The sequence below is a fragment of the Primulina eburnea genome, chromosome 10 (assembly GCF_022965805.1).
Source record: "Primulina eburnea isolate SZY01 chromosome 10, ASM2296580v1, whole genome shotgun sequence".
In the NCBI taxonomy this organism is placed as follows: Eukaryota; Viridiplantae; Streptophyta; class Magnoliopsida; order Lamiales; family Gesneriaceae; genus Primulina; species Primulina eburnea.
Window position 1 is genome coordinate 6,531,926 of NC_133110.1, and position 20,650 is coordinate 6,552,575.

Sequence of the window (20,650 nt, forward strand, 5' to 3'; positions counted from 1 at the left end):
TCAATATCAAACCATACGATTTAGAAAAATCTTGGCTCTGATACCACTGTGAAAGTCCGAGGGAGGGTTATTCGGTATAATCCTCATATGACTACCCATCTGCATGTTTGGACATCTCTATGCCCTTACCAAGAAACGCAGTACACAACATCACATATGCTAGTCTCGAGTTCAAGCGACCTTTATCCTTGTTTTAAGCGGCTGAATCGACTAAGAACAAATTTAGAATATGCAGTATTTACAAATAAGTTTCAACATCGAATTACGATTCATATATATATATATATATATATATATATATATATATATATTCTATACTATTATATTAAGTGTGAGTGCCTTAGAATAACTATCTTTGAGGACACCAAAATATTTAATTCCATAATTACCCTTCTTACCACTTAAAACCTTTTCAAGTAACTCCATATTTTAAATAAAAAAATCAAAATAAAACTTCTCTTTTAAATCGAACAACTTTTCTAAATCGAAAATAGTTTCGTGTTAATTATTTAGTATTATTTGATCAAATTAAAAATAATAATAGCACATGCAATGCGTGTGCATCTTTTACTGGTGTATATATATATATATATATATATATATATATATATATATATATATATATATATATATATATACTCGTGCATGAGATCTGATTCAGCGTTTGATTTTAATTTTTTATATTTTATGTTATTATCGAAATAATTATTGCATAATTTTACCAATATATTTAATAAACTATATTGAACGAGCATATATATTTTATTTCCCATCTATCTATTGAAAAAATAATTAAACCTTTTTTCTTACGCCAACTTGTAAACAGCATACAAACACACATTGCTTCTTTCCGGCCAAACTATGAACAAAGCCAATGAAACTCGTCGGAAGCATGAAGTGATTTTTTTATTTAAAATAAAAAATGTCGATAACTTATAACACATCTTTCATTAAAGACTCGGGTTTAAGACGATGATCTTTCTTCTTTTTAATACCCTCTCCGTGAATTCTTGCAAAATACATTTCACAATTTTATCGAACTTGCCAAAGATTCTTCAATGATATATAACTTCTATCATATATATTTTTAGACAAATTTAATATAATGTTAATTACCATTATATTTGAATTAAATTATATTAATTTAACCAATATGGGGAATGTGATATTTTGAAAAGGCAAAAATTTGTGTGAGACGGTCTCACTGTCTCACGAGTCGTATTTTGTGAGACGGATCTCTTATTTGGGTCATCCATGAAAAAATATTACTTTTTACGCTAAGAGTATTAATTTTATTGTGAATATCGGTAGGTTTGACCCGACTCACAGATAAAAATTTGTGAGATCGTCTCACAAGAAACTTACTTTCTTGAAAAAAATAGATTTCCAAAATTGAGATTTCAAATGAAATATTTAATGCCAAGGGTGGTGGGGGTGGACAGGGGTGGGCATTTTGTTGTATAGTATTGTGGGTCACTTCTGGCTTTGCGTTGAGGAACATGGGCGAAGGGGGGGTTGAGTTGTTCATGTCTTGTATCTTATCAAAAGTATCCCATGACCTTTTTATGTCAAAGTTAAACCCGATTATTCGGGTTGTTTCAGATTTAATTGTAACAAATCGACCAAAAAATTATAGAGTTTAAATTGATCGATCACGTGCCGAGGTACAATAGTTTTAATATTATTCATAAAATTTATAATGAATTTTGCATACACCATAATTAACATATAACATGCCGCCAATCAAAATATTTATTTTTTGTTTTAATTAATATATATATATATATATATATATATATATATATATATATAATATCCATACTTATATATTATATATTATTAAGTGTGAGGACATGATAATAACTACCTAGAGAGGATATCAACTTTTTTTTCGATTTTACTTTTACTTTTGTTTTTGTTTTTTTAAATTTCAACACACTTTTTATTTTATTTTTTTTTCAACCATTCAAATATCAATTTAGTCCCTCTATAATTTGTCAAATTTCACTTTAGTCTATCGATAATGATAAGAAAGATTGTACACATACATCGCGTGTACATAGTAACTAGTGTAGCTTACGAAGGCACATTGTATATATTGGTCTCCTCAATTCGTTTGCAATAACCACATTCATCAAAATAAACTTATTTTATCTTTTGATTATCTAGATGGGGTTTGAATTTAGAGAATTTGGTTTTTATTTTTTGTAATTGAACACTTATTCTTTCATAAAAAACTAAAATCATAATGATATTGCAACTAAATTAATTTTTAAATCGTACAAACAACACAAATATCATGTTTGTATATTTAAAATGAAATTAATATTTTTAGCATAATTTTTCATGAATCGGATCGAATTGGAGATTCGTTTCGGTAAAATCATTGTCGTGATTGAATGATTTTTCTAGCGTTTTTTTTTTTTTTGAATAATTTAATAAACACATTGGTGATACCCCCTAAAGATCCAGATCGGGGTCATGGATGACCCGGGCACTATCTCTCAAGAACCCGGGCACCACGCCTCTTCCCGGTATCACATAGCCGGTCTCTCCAAACACCATACTTTACCCGGCACTCTCCATCCCGTCGGCGAAATCAGGCTGTCGAGTTACGGGTGCCTCCCACTGGGCAACGATAGAGTGCGTCTTTTAGACCGCTCACGGGTCATATCCCGACGGTCAAGCATATCACTAAAGTATCCTCTTAGCATAGTTACTTTTTTATGGGTAGAGATCCTCACAATTGACCCGAGGGTCTCACACAGTTTTTGCCCCTCGATAATTGCACCACACTCGAGTATGATTGATACAAGCAATTCTATATGTCAGAACAACTTGAGCTTGGACTGTCCTAGAAGCCATCAGAAGCTAGAGTATGGGCAACCGACTTGCCATACTTAGTAGGTGGCACTGGAATCGAGGTACCTACCCCATTTTCTACTATAAATAACAGGTATTAATGTCATTTAATGCTTCTGAAATCTTTGAACTCTAAGCATTATACATATTTTTTCTCTCAAATATTACTTGTGTTCATCAAAAAACCTGCTGACTTTAGCATCAGAGTGGTCATGCCGGACACCCCTCCGGCGCCCATTCACGAGTTCTTTTCATTTTTTGCAGGTGCTAACACAAGCATTATCTTCACTCAAAATTCTCAAACACTATAAATTGTTGATTTGATCCGTTGGAGCTCCTTACCCGGCTCACCAATTTCAACGCGATCACATCACACATGGTCACATATTATTCACGCATTACTCATATGGGCATTGCTGAAAATATACAACCCATCCAAATCTTTTGGCCACCCATCAAATCTTTTGGCCAGGTTGTACCCAAGGTTCTCTTGTTTCATTCTTTGTTTTTAAATTGATTTGGTTAAAGCAAGTCGGATGACTCATGCCACAACTGATACCAAGATTTAAAATTTGTGACGAAATATCGGATTTGAGATTCGAGTATTCTAACAAATTTTTCCCTAATTTTTGCCCCATTGAAAAGACATCTTAATCCATGCACATTGCTAAATTTTGTGTATTGAACATTTAATTATCAGAGTTTAGGCAATTACCATTATGCGGGATTGAAAGATTCCAATTCATGGGGTGATTTTGCTTCAATCCAAATATATCCAAATCGTTGTTTTAGCATTATACTTAGGATATCCTGAATATATTTATTGTTTTATATATTAAAAAATTCAATAGAAAATATATCCAAATTACTTTTTGTGGGATAAAGTTGGATGTTCGAACGTGGTTATTATTTATCATGTCACGAATTATTATAAATAATATAAATCTTTCAAAGTAATCAACCAATTACCATACATAATCTATTATAAATATTTCAAAATTGATCGACATATCTAAAACATTACAAATAATATAATTTTTTTTCAAATTTCATCAAATATAATAAATAATTGTAAATAATATAGCATTCAACTCATCCACACATAACTCGTTTCAAGACTCATCAAGCATACATAAACCATTGAAATAAAATATAATAATAAAAAAACTCTTGAGATCTTTAAAAACAAAATAAAAATAATTATGTTTTTGAAAAGGAAACATTTGTGTAGCTCGGGCTCGAAGTCAAATATGATTAGATTTAAAATTTATTAATACACGGATTAATTGAGATTCTTGATTGCAAAATGAAAAATTATTTCATTCTTGCAAAATCTCACATGTTTAATTGGTCTTTCTCCCATTTCTATTGGCGGAATTGACGGGAAAAAGGAGAGGGGGGAGTCTTTTTATTCCAAATCTTTTGCAACATACTCTGTAATGTATCATTTATTTACGGATAATTCAATAGTCTGAATATCCAAATCAATCACTCTCAGTAGATTGAATGTCGGGATTAGGATCGAACTAACCTGTACAAAACATGAGGGAGTCGTACCTCTTTTTATATAGACAAAACTTTGTGAAAAACGATCTCACGAATCGTATTTATGAGACAAATCGTTCATAAAAAATTATTGATTTTTTATGTTAGGCTATTAAGAACGAGACGATCTAACGTGACACGTGTGACACGTGAGACTGGCTCAAATATAAAAGGCCACAGCTCATCTTCGGACATTTCTAGGTTCCGTTTCATTAAAATTTTTGGTAAATTTGATCAGCATAATCCCAATTAACCCAAACCCATGAACTCGAAGCTTATCCTAATTGCAATAGCGTTGCCACTGCTCGCGGTGGTGATTACCTTCGCCAACACCGGCTTGTTCACGCCGCTGCCACTTCGTGGGTCGCACGACGTCCTCATCCAGGCAGATAGGATCCACTTCACCGGAGCAGTGGGGCCGGAGAGCTTGGCCTTTGATTCCAGCGGCCGAGGCCCTTACACCGGCGTTGCCGATGGCCGAATTCTCAAATGGGACGGCGGAGATTGGGTGGAATTCGCTGTCACCTCATCTAAAAGGTAATTAAAACTCTCCCAGCCACGCCACCTGTACTATGTGTATATGCGTGTTTTTTAACTGGGTTTTTCAGTATATAGCTTCACTTTTATGTTTATGAGCAAAAATGCCCGGCCTAAAGTCGGACAAGTGGCCGGGGAAATTTGGTCAGAGCCATGTCAAATTTTAATGTACCATGATGAATTGAGTTTCGTTCTCATAAGAATTGAAATTATGTTTATGCAAATTAACTGTAATTAAAATAATCTCGACTTTATTAAGATTAAGATTTAAATAAACTAAACTAATGCGGAATATCAAGGATGATTTTAGGTACATGGTCTGAGACCTGTTTTAGATGCAAAAATTTAACTCAATTTCATTCATGTAAATCATATTAATTGATTATATCACATATTGCCAATTTATAGGCCAAGAACCCGCAAGTGTTATTCATGGCCTCTTCTAAGTGTCGAGTAAATATTATTATTTTAGTGTCAGTTTTGATATCACTATCAGAAATCAGTCATCAAAATAATTTAATCAGTTTTTATGGTTATCTTTCAAATACCTCAAAAGAAATTGTAGGCTTCTTGAACTCTACAAAAATCATAGGTTGTATTTTCTTATGATCTTATTCAAAATCTTCTCTCTCAAGTTCCAGATTTTGGGATAAATTTAACATCCAATCATCAATAAATTGGAAGGCAAATAAAACAGCAAGACACAAATAAATTATAACGCAAATAATAGTAGAGAAAATAATATGCAAAATATGAAGTTAAAATCAAGCTCCATCAATCTCTATAAACAACCAATAAATTTATAATTAAAAAAAAAACAGAGATATTTTAAAAATATCATAAATAAATCAATACAAATAATAAAGATTACAAGTAAAGTTGATTATGTTACCAATTAATTTTCTCCGTCTTGTGAATCAACTATCCCTTGTTTGCTCCTATGTCTCAAATTTGTGTCCCAAACCTCCTTGAATTCATAATTGTGTGGTAGTGTTGTTTGGATATTGTGTTGTTGGGTGTTCTTGGATGAAAGAATGGTGATAAGTGTCATCTGCTCCTTAAAAAACGGCCGTCATCTTTTATTTATATCATTAGCGGACCAAAAACCTCGGATAAGAACCAACACAGGCAGGTTTCCCTGCGGGGCCCAGAAAATCTGCGCCCCGAATCTGAACTGTATCTTTTGGGCAGCATGCTGGGTCCCAGCACTTTCGATTCTGCGAGCATTTTCTGTTTTACCGATTTTCGTGCTTTCTTCATGCCTTTGCGTCTTGTCTCCTACAAGATGAATATTAGATTATGTTTGTGCTTAAAATCAATGGAAAACATCTTATGACATATAAACATGACAAATGGGGGACTCATCATGGCACTTGTAAACGTCTTAAGAGTCTCAAGTATTCTTTGATTGTTGCCTAAGATAGCTAGTGCTCATCCCATAAGGTCCACGAAATCCACATGGATACTGTATACGCTTCAAACTTTTGGTGTTGGAGAAAACTTATTCAGCCTCGATTTTATTTCTTTCCATTGTGAATTGGATTACAATTTGGCGCTTGTTATCCTGTTTGATCATACTACTTTTGGAATTTCCATAAGAAGAAAGAATCTACCTTGCACTTCTGCATTGCTATTTGAGATACAGCAAGTTCATTAGCTATGTTTTACCATAATTTCAGTGTCATTTAAGCTGACAAGAACCAGGTTGTTGCGTATCCTTGGGATTGTTGGAGTACTTTTTTACACTTGGTTTCTGAATGTTGGACTAATTGTCCTTTTTCGATCTTTGGTGTCCAAATTTGCATGTCTAGGCAAAGGCAGTGTCACTTGGTTTAGATATGCTATATTGCTATGAGTTCCTTGGTTCCACAATCAATGGTGGAATTGATACTGAAGTTTGGATGTTTTCTGACATCATAAATTAATCTCTTGAGTTGAGCTCTCTCTCTTGTTAAACTCTGGTTATATTACTGATGCTTTTACTAAGAGTTGGTGTAGCTGTCAAAACTATTTTAGAAAGATCTACGTATATCGAATATGGATAGGGTTGTGGTTGCTTAAAATATGTGCTCAGTATAGAAATAGGTGTGGGAAAGTCATGGTGTCCATGGCTATTGGCTCCTGATAAGGTGGATAATCTTGAACACCCACTTTGGCTCCACAAGTAATTCTATTATGCTACTCAATTTTTGCAAGATCTTAAATCTAATAGACTAGTTATTCAGATCAACTCTCATGTGAACCCTAAATTACAACATATTGGTCTGCTGACCCTGAAAAAAACAAGATTCATCCATCATGTCTCATCGATCAGAAGCACGATTTTTAGGTTGCATCAATCTGATCTTGAATATTGAAAGCCTCGTCTTGTTAGTGTTGGTAGTGTCGGGCCGTCGGCCATGCTCACATCACAGGCATGTTAAGTGCATTTGTCAAATATGACTGTGTAAGTGAAGGCATATAAATTATGTCGTGGATGTCGATTTCTCAAATGGTAGAAACTATTATATTTGCCTTTTGGATTGATTTTTTTTTTAAGCTTATGTTTAATAATATGGAAACATCACAGTTCGGTTTCCCAAATATCATGATTCGTCCTCTGTGTTTTACTGATCAGAACTCAGTTAATTAGTGTCTCTGTTCCAGAATATTGAAACCCTTATCATGTTTGTTATTGCATTGGTAACATGTAGAAGATCGTTTAAATGATGGCAATTCCAAATTTTGGTTATTCATTATCTTGAGTTACACAAGTATTTTATGCCGAAATGTACTTCTATAGTTCTATTAGTAAGATTTCATTTGAAAAAATAGATTTCTTTGCCTGTGCTGAAGGGAGAAATGTTCTCAACCATTCAATCCAGCAATGGAGAACGTCTGTGGTAGGCCATTGGGACTGCGGTTTCATGCAAAAACAGGAGATCTTTATATTGCGGATGCTTACTTGGGACTCCAAGTAGTTGGGCCAAATGGAGGAATGGCTTCACCGCTACTAACAGAAGTAGAGGGCAAGCCTTTGCGCTTCGCCAATGACATGGATATTGATGAAGATCAAGATGTGATTTACTTTACGGATACTAGCACGGTATTCTACAGAAGGTATTTGGATTTTAAACTTCAATTTATTTGCTTATACTATGATTAAGAAATTAACCTTTTTCTTCTGTAACATGAGATATGCCTCTGATTCACGGTCTAACCGAAGGAATTTAACAAGCTTTTGTGTTTGATGTAAGGCAATTCATACCCTCAATCTTGACCCGAGACAAGACCGGCAAGCTGATGAAGTACAATATATCAAGCAAAGAGGTCACAGTTTTACTTCGAGGCCTTGCTTTTGCCAATGGCGTAGCCCTGAGTAAAGACCGTTCTTTCCTCTTAGTAGCTGAAACAACGACATGCAGAATACTGAGATTCTGGCTTCAAGGCCCTGATGCCGGAAAACATGAGACATTTGCCGAACTCCCAGGTTTTCCAGACAATGTAAGAAGAAATTCAATAGGTGAGTTTTGGGTCGCTCTCCACTCAAAAACTGGACTTCTTTCTAAATGGGCAATTTCTTATTCGTGGTTCGGAAATACGCTTTTGAAACTCCCCCTCACGTTCAAGCAACTACACTACTTGTTAGTTGGAGGCAAGCCTCACGCTGTTGCCGTAAAGTTAAGTGACGAAGGTGACGTTCTGCGCATTTTAGAAGACACTGAAGGGAAGACATTGATGTTTATCAGTGAAGTAGAGGAGAAGAATGGTAAGTTATGGATCGGTTCTGTGCTCATGCCATACATTGGGATCTATACCTTGTGAAATAGATGCACCCAAGTTCATGGATTTGGTTCATTTTTCTAATGGTAACAGTTGGATCAAATGAAAAATGTGTAATTGACGTGAAATTTGTTTCGTTTTCACTATAATTGTTTTACAAGCTATGCTCCACACGTATAAAATCCGAATGAAGCTTTTTTAAAATAATTATAATATGGACAATGATATTTATATTAAATTACCATGAAGTTTGATTGATTCTGTTGATAAACAATAATTGTTAACAATTAAATCGGATTGTTATATAATTTAAATTAAAGATTTGAATTACAATGTTATCATCGACTATTAATTTTTAATAAAGTGATAAACATTCAGTCATATTTTAGTATCAGAGTAAATGTCATATGTTTGATTATCATATATTGCAATGTGTGCAATTATTAAGAGTGAGATTGTTGTTGTGCAATAATTGTCTATATAAAGAATGTTATCGAACTGTGCTACTATGATTATTGTACGATTTAAAAAAATTGAGTAGTAAGTTTTGGTAAAATGACAATCATTTGGGTTAAATATTTCATATCGGCTGTATTAAGTTCTTGAAAGTTGTAAGTAAATGATTGGACAAATATCATCCTTTGAGCTAATTTTTGAAGTGAAATTAAGCACAAGTTTATGATCTTAACATGATATCAAAGCTCAGATTCACCGTTATATATTGTATTGTTCTTGTAAGTCATCCAATAATATTTTATAAACTAGATAGTTATTTCTTTTACTATTTCTCTTTAACGAGGTGTTGTCACGCTTCCCTATTGAGTTTTTACATAATTTACTTACTTATTTTAAAACGCATTTATTGCTCATTTGAGGAAACTACGTTAGTAGGAAACAATTTTTAAATAAAAATTAAAGAAATTTTTAATGAATGAGACGCCTATTATTAAACTTAAACATATATTATTGCCTTGGAATTTCAGCACCTCTATTCTCAAGACAATTACAGTGCTACAACCATTTCAGACACTTCTAGTTTTTGAAATAATTTAGTACGTACCATAAGAAGCGATACACCATGCATAAATATATTTTTATGCTTGGACCTTTTGCAATTTGTATCCATGTGCATTGTTCTTTTCCGAGTTGAAAAAAAAGCCACGTACAAAGAACACAACAAATTTTGTTCGAGAGGATCTCATGAATCAATTTCGTAAAACGTATATCTTATTTGGTTCATTCATGAAAAAATATTATTTTTTATGCCAAAAATAGTACTTATTATTATAAATATGAGCATGAATGCATGATTGACTCGTCTTACGAATAATCATCTTGCATGAAAGTTGCAATCATCTTTCATCCTTCCCCTCACCTTACCAAAAAAATAAAATTTAAGCAACTCATTTAGATGGAAATGATTTTACAGGTTCAGAAAAAAAAATGTCATGGAATAAATTAAATTATTGATACAGTAAATGAAGATTTTTCATTTTTGGTTTTATTATCAATCAATTACGAGCCTATCCAATTAATTTACATTTTTTTTTCAATTTTAAATTTTTTCACGAGAATGTGGTGACATCGAGCACCTTAGCTGTGGTCAGCGGCCCGTGCTACGTCATCATTTCTGATATCAATATCATGTCAGCACTCCGATGAATAAATACTAAAATTGAAGAAAAAAATGCGTAAATTAAAACCGTGAATTGATTAGGAACATGATAACAATGAAAACGGTATAAAGTTACCAAAATTTTCAATACGATGTCGATGAAATTAAGATTTGTTAGGCTGTTTAATTAATTAATAAAGCAACTGCTCTCGGATGTTGAGGCTTACTCACTCATAACCCTACATAATCACGTACCAATTAATTAAATGAAGATGACTTAAAATTTCACTGTGTGTGCCAGATTTTGAAGAGATGTTAGGCCACCCTAGGGACACGACGTTTTAAAGATCGAGCCCCATATTAGCCTTGCCAACTTACTAGGCTTAATATTATATATATATATATATATATATATATATATATATATATAAATATATATATATATATAAATATATAAATATATATATGCATGCTTACAACAGATTTCTCGTACTATATATATATGATACATGGAAAGAATCCCATCAATTTTTAGCCAAACCAATGACCTTAAAGTTCCATTCAGTTGCAACGGCGATTGCATTCGTAGCAATCCTTTTAGTATCATTCGACAATGTTAAGAATTGGAGCAAAAATTTCCAGGGGAATGGAACCTTAATGCCGGGAAATGATCGATTTGTTCTAGATTATGAGCTGATAGGGCTGCCCAATGGAGCCGTTGGGCCGGAGAGCTTTGCATTCGACGTCACTGGCAGCGGCCCCTACACCGGAGTGTCGGATGGGAGGATTATCCGGTGGCAAGCAAATGAAAGCCGCTGGGTGGATTTCGCTGTGACCTCGCCCGAGAGGTGAGTATCAACTGATATCCGACTGATTTCCTGAGTGTTCGAGTTTATTTATTAGAAAAATAAAATCGATCGTGGAGATGATGAGGAAAAGTAGATAAGGGTTGAAGGTGGTTTTAGGATTCTCCATCCAATTATAAATTGGATAGGAAAACTAATGTTGTATGATGATAAAATATATCCCGATACGATATTACAGATTTTGGACTTAAGCTCTCGTAGATTTGTTCTGGACTTTATCCAAAAAGTATCATATCAAAAATGTAGATATATTGCATCTTATAAACACACGATCTTTCTTGTTATTTCCACCATGGGACTTAAATTTCATTCCTAATAATCATCCCCTCAAACAAAAAAAGATCGTCATTATTCTCATGGTCCAGACCTTCCCTCAAGTCTATCATCTCCACTTATAGGTCGTCACATATTTACTTAGAACATTCACCTCATTCGTTTAATTATCTGATGATTCCACCCATCATTTCTTGTACAACATTAATATCGAATTCGAATTTTATAAGGAATTAATCCATTATGACATGACGAATATTGTATAGTGATCAATCCCAAAGTTTATTAAAGCATTGTAAGTTAACTATATATCTATGTGGTGAAGAGAAATGAGCATATTTGGAAGAAAAAAAAAACACTCATCTTTCTTATTGAAAAATTAGCTGCATGAAAACGAAATTCGATGGTGCATATAATAATGTATAGTTAGTGGAATTCCATGTCGCATTAAAAAAAGGGTGGGAACCTAATTTTTTCACAATTATGGGATGATTGGAAAAGTGGGGACATTGTAATTTTCGAAATTTTAGTTGATGGGCAGTTGTCATATATATGTCAATAATGGCTATTTAGCATTTTTAGTTGTTGGTTGGAAGTCTAGTGGCAAAAATCCATTATTCTTGCCCTTGAATAACATACGAGTCAAATGTTAAAACTTAGTACGTAATTGTATGCAATTAAGAGTTTTTAGGTTTGGAATTTGGTTAATATAGCTATACTCTACTCCACAATTCATTCTCTCTTGGTTTTCTAATCACAAATTTCTGTCTGGTGAGTTTTGATATAAATAAAATAATACTTGAGTTAGGGAACGTATACATACATGCGTGTATTACAAACACGAGGTTTGATATGATGTTGCACACAGGGCAGGAGCCAGAAATATGGCTTCGCCAGGCTAGAATTTTAATCTCTAAAATTTTTAAATATTTTAAATTGATATATCCGGGCTACTATCATATTATTCTAAAATTATACAAAATTTACCTATAAATTTTTTCAAAAAAAAATTGGGCCACCCGGGCTTAGAAGCTAATGAGTAATGTCCCTCCGCCCCTGGTTGCACACTCACCGTAGAGACCTATGTTTGGCCCGTCCTAGGCTGTAGCTCAACTCATTTTTTTTTTTACAAGGATTTATATAGATTCATATCAATTCTAATTTTACTTTTTTTTGGTAAATATATACAGAGATTTAAGCACAGTCTGATTTTTTTAAAAAAATATTACGAGATTCAATGTGTCCATAATATCAAATTCTTTGTACCAGGTATAGAAAAGCTAAAGTTATCGACCACTTCATTTTTTAATTCTCTCACATCAGACATTAGTATCTCCACGAGTGCAAGCCATTTCTTTTTTAAAACTTTTTAAGTATTGCTTTTTATGTGGTTACATATTAATTTAAATAATATATAAATTTTGAAAAATGATATTGGTTAAACTTCTTTTTTGAAAAGTAACTCTCATATTTCAAATACGCTAGAAACACTAGTTTTTTTTAAAAAATATCTCAAGATTATTTTGCTAACTATTTTCATATTAATATCTTTTATATATATATATATATATATATATATATATATATATATATATATATATCCGTCTTTGTCGTAGACATCTATGTGAGTACTACTAAATTAACATTCACTTGTTAAATGTGAGCTGTAAAAACATAACAAATTATATATTATTATATTTTTTGAAAAAAAAAAAAAGAAGACATTTTTAGGAGTTCCTTGTCATCTCCTCCCAATTTTGGACCATCTCATCTAATTTCTTTATAAAAGAGGTTAGGGGCCACATTCTAAAGCTCTTTCAATATGGAGAGGCAATATAATTTACATTATGACAATCAGGACAATAACACAATTTGGACAATATTTTCAAGTTTTTTTTTCATTATATTTTTAAAAAATTAAATTTCATATAATTTTTACGCAGATATCAATTTCTCTCTAAATTTTAAATATCGACCAGGTGTATTTATATTATATTTTGAATTATTTCAGTTATCAAAAAATATTGAATTGTCGTCCGTGTATCAAAAATCCGACGAGTTAACATATGATACTCGCATCCTTTTATCCAACGATAATTAAACAATAAGTAAATTTTACATCATAAATCCTAATATATGATCTTTTAAACCCCCTACATTTAATTCAATTATTTTATTTTATTTATTTATTTTGATTAAAGCTAATTTATCATAATAGGTATGGATGCGAAGGTCCAAAGGATCACTCGGTGATGGAGCACATTTGTGGGAGACCATTGGGCCTGCGGTTCAACGAACAAACAGGCCATCTCTATGTAGCGGATGCTTATATGGGCCTCATTGAAGTGGGCCCAAATGGTGGGTTAGGCAGCCCACTTTCAAAACAAGTGGACGGAGTTAGTTTCGGGTTCACTAATTCATTGGACATTGATCAGAGTAACGGGCTTGTGTATTTTACAGACAGCAGCACCCGTTTTCCACGAAGGTAAGATATATAATAACAAAATCAATATTTTCATAATCGGATCCGTGATTAAATTAATTTATTTTAAAAACAATCAAATCAGTTGAATCGGTTTAACCGAACGGTCGGACAAAATACTGTTATAATATAATTAGTAATATTATATTATAACAATTATATACGTTTTTAAAACAAAAACAATAGATTAAATAAAATGTAGAACTATTGTATTATATTTTTAATGAAGTCTAAATTTCAAATAATCATGCATATATAACCAAATATTAAATTTAAAATTTTAAAAATAAGAAAATTAATTTTTTTTATAAAAAAAAAAAACAGCTTGAATTGTTTTTCTTGTTCATAGTCGGTCCAACCGGTTCTGGACAGAGTTTGACAGTTTTGAACGTTAAATCGGTTTTTGAAAGTGTTTCGGACCGGATTCATGACTAGCTCCTAGTTGAATTGTTTTTTTTTAATTTTGTTTAAATTTAATAATGTTAATTTAATTCTCGCCACGCCACATCTATAGGAACCATATTCCCGTGATTTTAAGTGGTGACAACTCGGGGAGATTGATGAAATTTGATCCCAAAACTAAGGAAACAACTCTACTTTTGAGCAATCTCATGTTTCCAAATGGAGTTGCATTGAGCAAAAAGGGCGATTTCTTACTTTTCGTAGAGACGACTACATGCAAATTATTCAAATTTTGGCTCAAAACGTCGAAAGCCGGGATCCTTGAGCTCTTGACTCAGTTACCCGGATTCCCAGATAACGTCAAACGTAATAAGAAGGGGGGATTTTGGGTAGGAATCAATTCGCGAAGAACTAAATTCTTGGATGTGGTCATATCAAATCCTTGGATTGGAAACCTCCTAATCGATTTTTCCGTTGATTTAACAAAATTACACGCGTGCTTGGCTCGGTTTATTGGGAGCTCAGGAATGGGAATTAGGTTGGATGAAGATGGGAATGTGATGGAGGTACTTGATGGCACAATGAGAAGTAAATGGAAATTTGTAAGTGAAGTTGAGGAAGAAAATGGGAACTTGTGGATAGGATCGGTGACAAGGGCTTTTGTTGTTAAAGGAAAGATGTCAAGGACTTCCAAATCAATATGAAAATTTATAGTTATCGTTTTTTAAGAGGCAAACATATATTATATTAAATATAAAATGGAGTGGTGAGAAAATTTGTAGATATTTTTTTTCCATTTCTATATTGGAAAATTGACTTTATCAAAGGTTTAATTTACATTATGAAAAATATTGTTGAAAGTTGGAACACTAATGCATGTATTAATAAGAGCTTTTATTATAATCTTTCTCATTTATAAGCTTTTTGCACTGAATTGATCAAATGACATATTTATAAGGTAAAAATTTGTGTGAGACGATCTCACGGGTCGTATTTGTGAGACATATATCTTATTTGAGTAATCCATGAAAAATATTAACTTTTATGCTAAGAATATTATTTTTTATTGTAAATATCGATATGGTTGACACGTCTCACATATTAAGATCCATGAAATGGTTTCACATGAAACTCACTCTATTATTTAAATCTCGATAAAAATACACACATTTGATTAACGAATTAAATAAAGATAAAATAATTTTTTTTATAAATTTTACTTTTCTAATAATTTTTTTAAAAAATTTGAGTCAAATACAAGCAGCTCTATATATACTACTCAAGCAAGAATTATTGTAAAAAAATCAGACGCAAAGAGCAAAAGCGTAATATTTTGATAGATCAAATGTCAATAATTGAGTTCTTGGCGAATGGAAAATTTGAAATTCAAGAAATGGGACCCACCCTGCATGTATTTGATTGGCTGCAAGGGAATTCAAAGGCTGTAACAAAAAATGGGTCCCTAACAACATACACCACAAATTTGGGGAGCCTCTCCTCCACAAATTAATTTTGACTTTTTTCAATCTAAAATCTAGTGGTCTTCTTTTGTACATAAAAAAAGTTATTGTACCAATTTGGACCACTAGAAAAATTAATATATAAATATAATATATTTAATATTATATGAAAAATTAAACATTAATTTAAGTTTTCATGACATCATTGAGTAGGTTTATTATATGACGATTTTATGAATATTTATCTGTGAGACGACGGATCAACTCTACTAATATTCACAGTAAAAAAGTAATATCTTTATAATAAAAGATAATATTTTTTCATGGATGACTCAATTAGATATTTGTCTCACAAAATACGACCCGTGAGACCGTCTCACACAAAATTTTGTCCAATTTTATATAGTCTTGTCAAGAAAATATGTGATACATAATTTCACTTTAAAGTGAAATATATAAATAAATTTCCAATTTATAATTTTCTTTGGTATACAAATTTTAAATGAATTTCAAATGTAGTTCATATCATGTTATATATAATCTCAATATTAATTATTATGGATTTGAAACAGAGACAAAAAGTGTGCCATTCGAACGAAAGATTTGAACTGAAACTATGATATGATGTGCTTGAAATATATCAAAACGACACAAAAAATAATTAGTTGAAATTCGAAATTCATTATCTACTTAGATTACCAAGTAAACCAACAATTTTGTTATCATGAATTTTAAATCTTCAAATTCAAATCCACATGTTGGAATTTAAATGTAAGAATTTGTTAAAAACACAGATAAAACGTCTAAATTTACTCCAATTATTACACGACAAAATCATCTATACCAAGATATGAATCAGGGGTAAAACAGTAATTTAACATGCGAACTTCTTTCCATTTATGCTTCTCTCTCCCTGCTTTTAACAAAATTCTCGAGTGTATAATATACACATACAGACTCATTCCTAGCAAGTGGCACACAGCTCAATGTAGGATCACTTTCGAATCGATTCCAAGGAAAAATGGCTTCATCGGCAAGGACCAAGATCAGCAAACTCTTCAGTATCACGCCCTCTGGAGCGCGGCGCCGATCGTCGTCTTTCTCGACCTCCGCCGCCGTTGCGGTCGATTCGCGGCCGCTACCGTCCCCGGAGGAGGTGTTGAATGGGTCGAGGTTACTGGGGTTGGTTAAGGAGTACGAGGATTATCGAAGGAATCTCTACGGTGGGCTGACGCATAAGGCTTTGTTTGTTGATGCTGTGGGTACTCTACTTGTTCCTTCTCAACCCATGGCCCAGGTTCCTTTCTTTCTTTTCCTTTTTTTTCCCTTTTTGCTTGATTTTTAGCAATTTTATGTACCATATGTGATCTTTTTTTTTATTTTTTGGTCGGGATGTGATTTCTAATTCATTTAATGGTTTATAATGACGAAAAAATAATCTCGAGGTACGAGAGTTTCAATTTTTCTTTGTGTGCGACTTGCATGAGATGCTTGGGCAAATCAACTGTTTTGTGTGCATGAATTATGATTATTATTGGGGTTGAGGGGTCAAAAAAACGTTTTCCTAAATGATTATTTTTTAAAAAAATATTAACTTTAATTATATGGAAACAGGCCATTTCCGCTTTCATAAATTCCTTTTAGCACTGTTGTACAAATTTATCACATGATTTACTTTTGATGTTTTGGCGGATTTTTTGTTCAATCCTTCGCATCTACTAAATCATGTTATGGATAATTTCTTCTTGGTATTTCGCACAATCAGTTTTTGTTGGCATTTAAGTTCCATTTAGAGTGGCCCTTGTGCCTCCTCCATCTGTTTTTATTGGCATTTAAGCTCCATATTTTACTGAAATTTCTTGTTGTGATCCAGATTTACAGGGAGGTTGGTGAAAAGTATGGAGTGGAGTACTCAGAAGTTGAGATACTAAACAGATATAGGCGTGCTTATGGTCAGCCTTGGGGTAAATCTCGCCTCAGGTCTTATTCTCTTCTCCATAACATTTTTCAATTCCCCTTAATTGTAAGCGAAACAGCAGCCAGCCATAAGGGTGTTGATTAGTTATATTGTCTTGTTTGAACTAAATATTGCAGCTTTGTTATCATCATAATTCGAGGTGGATTCAGATTTGGGATTCATTTTATCCTTCGTATTTGAGAGTCGTGTGTGGAGTTGTTAGTGTTTTCGTCTTCCCAATTGGTCTGAATGAAAGATTTTAATGAGACTAAGTAGAATAAAAAAACCAAACCGAATCTTTTTCACTTTTCCATTCATTTCCTCTCTCTTTTGTTCTCCTATTCATTCAAGCTTCTATTTCCACGATTAACTTTCTGAGGCTTGCACGTCGATCTTGCTATATTTTATTGCATAGTTTAGGTTACTAATGCTAGTTTTAAATATTCCTTAGTTCATTGAGTCCAATTTCGTGCACCATAACATCAATGGACACCCTTATCGAGTAGGCTTGCTTTGTTTTGGAAGTGCATGAAGACATTTACTTTTGCTTGCAGATATGTTGATGACGGGAGACCATTTTGGCAGTTCATAGTCAGTTATTCAACCGGTTGTTCAGATTCGCAGTATTTCGAGGAGCTATATGATTATTATACCACTGAAAAGGTTCGCCTGTAAACTGCAAATGTTGTTTCTGCTTTAAATTCATCAATTTAATTCGTTCTATAAACAGTACGGTTTATTTTTGTTTGTTATTGTTTCTTGGACAGGCTTGGCACCTATGCGATCCAAATGCCGAGAGAGTTTTCCATTCTCTTCGAAAATGTGGAGTAAAAGTGGCTGTAGTATCTAATTTTGATACCCGGTTACGGCCATTGTTAAGAGCTCTCAAATGTGATCACTGGTTTGATGCTGTGGCTGTGTCAGCTGAAGTAAGTGGAAGTGACTCTTTTTTGTGTTTCCATACATTAAGGTTCTTAATATATGAAAACATAATTCCTATCCGAATCAGGTCGAAGCTGAGAAGCCAAACCCCACGATATTTTTGAAAGCTTGTGAGTTACTGGGTGTACAGCCTGAGGATGCTGTGCATGTCGGTGATGATCGTAGAAACGACATATGGGGTGCTAGAGATGCTGGTTGCGATGCTTGGCTTTGGGGAAGTGATGTTAATTCCTTTGAAGAGGTATATATCTCAATTATTTTTCAGCCAATGTTTCTGTTTCTACTTTCTAGTCTTAGGCAAGCGTTTTTGGAACATGTTGTTATTAAAGAAATGGTATTTTTGGTTTGCTTTGTTTAAAAGAAACACTTGGAAAGCCGAAAATAAGAAAACAGATTATATTGTTATTAGGATTCCTGCATTGGCTGCTTTTCAAAATACATAATATAAAAAATGGAGACAGATAGTATGATATAGGTATTTTGCTTCAACTTCTGTTTGGAAAAGATAAGAAAATCTCGTTTGCAATCATTGAACTGCTTTGTTTTCTCTCCTTTTTTTTGGTGTTAAAAGTTGGGCATTTCTGTATCTGAATTCACCGCTCCTCTTTCAGAACTAGTTATTTTTCTCGAGTAACGATATACCTAGTAGATAATGCACATTTTGTGCCAAATTCTTAGAGACTTCGATAACATGATTTGATTTGTAATCTTGTTCCCACGAGATTTTGTATGACGAAATATATCGATGAACAACTGGACTTCTTGTTTTGGGATACAGGTTGCTCAGAGAATAGGAGTTCTGGTCTGAAACTGGTTTCTTGTTTTACCAGAAACATGTGGAGATGCAGTTGTTGGTATTGTATGAAGCGTTCGATCCTTGGAATGGTTTCATTGTATATATTTTGGTGTCTTCGTTACTTTTCAATGTGTTGTAAGGGAGAAATGTCAAGGACAGAGGTCATTTTTGTATAATATATGCAACAAATGGAATGTGGGCAGAATCAGAGTCAAATCTAACTGTGGTTGCTAATGGCTATGCGTGCCTCCGGGGTGTATAGATCTCTCGGTATAGCGTAGCCATAACCAATGGAGTGGTGGTAGAACCAGAGACAAAGCTAACAGTGGCTAAAGGGATGACCTTATCTTGCAAAAAGAATCAAATTTTATGCTTCGTTTTTTACAATGGAAATTCTCATAAGTTTATTTAGCACTCAAATCATATTTCCATTTCGCCTCTCTTTCAGTTGACGTGCTTATAACTAGACTTTAGTTGGCTTTGCGATCTGCATGGATCGTTTTATTTATTTATTCGAGTTGAGGAGAAAATATTACAATTAAGTCTCAAACACGAGATCTCATTCCAAGTTGAGGTTTTTTTTTTCCTGTGTCACGGATTATATTATTTATCTTTTTTCCAAGTTTTCATGGGTTGAATATAATATATCTCGAAGGTTCTGATGATTCCTCCTTCAATTTCCAAAATCGCATCTAGAGGAAAATATGAAAATATAAAAGTGATGACGACTGAACCAGTGGCTATAATGACGTCATTCATATCAAGACCTTTCATGTTTTTGTATGGTATTTGATCAAGAAAAGGAATATCGACAAGTTGGAGGAAAAACATATAAAAAAAAAATGCATGCGGGTGGGAGAAAATGAGAGACCACATTTGGTATGAATTCCAATGACAGTGAGTTCCCATTCTTATATATTTAGTTTACTTAAACTAATTAAAACTTATATTTTAATAATGAGAATAAAATTACATTTTTTATAATATTATATGTAAATTATTATTTTATTATTATATAATCAATAGTAACTATTACTTAATATTATTTATTAATATTATAATATTAAGAGATAGATTTAGATTAGTTAAAATAAATAAAAATAAATTTATAATAATTAATTGAGGATCAATAATTAATATTTTATTATAAA

General features: G+C 32.9%; 3 protein-coding genes across 3 annotated transcripts; all 3 read left to right on the forward strand.

The window, feature by feature from the left end:
• Positions 1-4,575: 4,575 nt before the first annotated feature.
• LOC140802945 (protein STRICTOSIDINE SYNTHASE-LIKE 10) lies at positions 4,576-8,913 on the forward strand. Its single transcript, XM_073158563.1, has 3 exons — positions 4,576-4,944; positions 7,780-8,043; positions 8,181-8,913. Exons 1-3 carry the CDS (start codon positions 4,670-4,672, stop codon positions 8,746-8,748), a joined length of 1,107 nt encoding a protein of 368 aa, XP_073014664.1. The 5' UTR covers positions 4,576-4,669; the 3' UTR covers positions 8,749-8,913.
• A 1,914-nt stretch (positions 8,914-10,827) lies between these two features.
• LOC140803717 (protein STRICTOSIDINE SYNTHASE-LIKE 2-like) lies at positions 10,828-15,117 on the forward strand. The gene is made up of 3 exons (XM_073159609.1): positions 10,828-11,169; positions 13,679-13,945; positions 14,457-15,117. Exons 1-3 carry the CDS (start codon positions 10,865-10,867, stop codon positions 15,046-15,048), a joined length of 1,164 nt encoding a protein of 387 aa, XP_073015710.1. The 5' UTR covers positions 10,828-10,864; the 3' UTR covers positions 15,049-15,117.
• A 1,623-nt stretch (positions 15,118-16,740) lies between these two features.
• Positions 16,741-20,070, forward strand: LOC140802946 (uncharacterized). Its single transcript, XM_073158565.1, has 6 exons — positions 16,741-17,101; positions 17,678-17,784; positions 18,316-18,424; positions 18,529-18,690; positions 18,771-18,944; positions 19,482-20,070. Exons 1-6 carry the CDS (start codon positions 16,826-16,828, stop codon positions 19,509-19,511), a joined length of 858 nt encoding a protein of 285 aa, XP_073014666.1. The 5' UTR covers positions 16,741-16,825; the 3' UTR covers positions 19,512-20,070.
• The last annotated feature ends 580 nt before the right edge of the window (positions 20,071-20,650 follow it).

Coding starts and splice junctions, on each gene's coding strand:
- LOC140802945 (XM_073158563.1), top strand. CDS start 4,670: ATGAACTCGAAGCTTATCCTAATTGCAATAGCGTTGCCACTGCTCGCG. Junction 4,945..7,779: donor GCTGTCACCTCATCTAAAAG/GTAATTAAAACT, acceptor CCTGTGCTGAAG/GGAGAAATGTTCTCAACCAT. Junction 8,044..8,180: donor AGCACGGTATTCTACAGAAG/GTATTTGGATTT, acceptor GTTTGATGTAAG/GCAATTCATACCCTCAATCT.
- LOC140803717 (XM_073159609.1), top strand. CDS start 10,865: ATGACCTTAAAGTTCCATTCAGTTGCAACGGCGATTGCATTCGTAGCA. Junction 11,170..13,678: donor GCTGTGACCTCGCCCGAGAG/GTGAGTATCAAC, acceptor TTATCATAATAG/GTATGGATGCGAAGGTCCAA. Junction 13,946..14,456: donor AGCACCCGTTTTCCACGAAG/GTAAGATATATA, acceptor CCACATCTATAG/GAACCATATTCCCGTGATTT.
- LOC140802946 (XM_073158565.1), top strand. CDS start 16,826: ATGGCTTCATCGGCAAGGACCAAGATCAGCAAACTCTTCAGTATCACG. Junction 17,102..17,677: donor CTTCTCAACCCATGGCCCAG/GTTCCTTTCTTT, acceptor GTTGTGATCCAG/ATTTACAGGGAGGTTGGTGA. Junction 18,945..19,481: donor ATGTTAATTCCTTTGAAGAG/GTATATATCTCA, acceptor TTTGGGATACAG/GTTGCTCAGAGAATAGGAGT.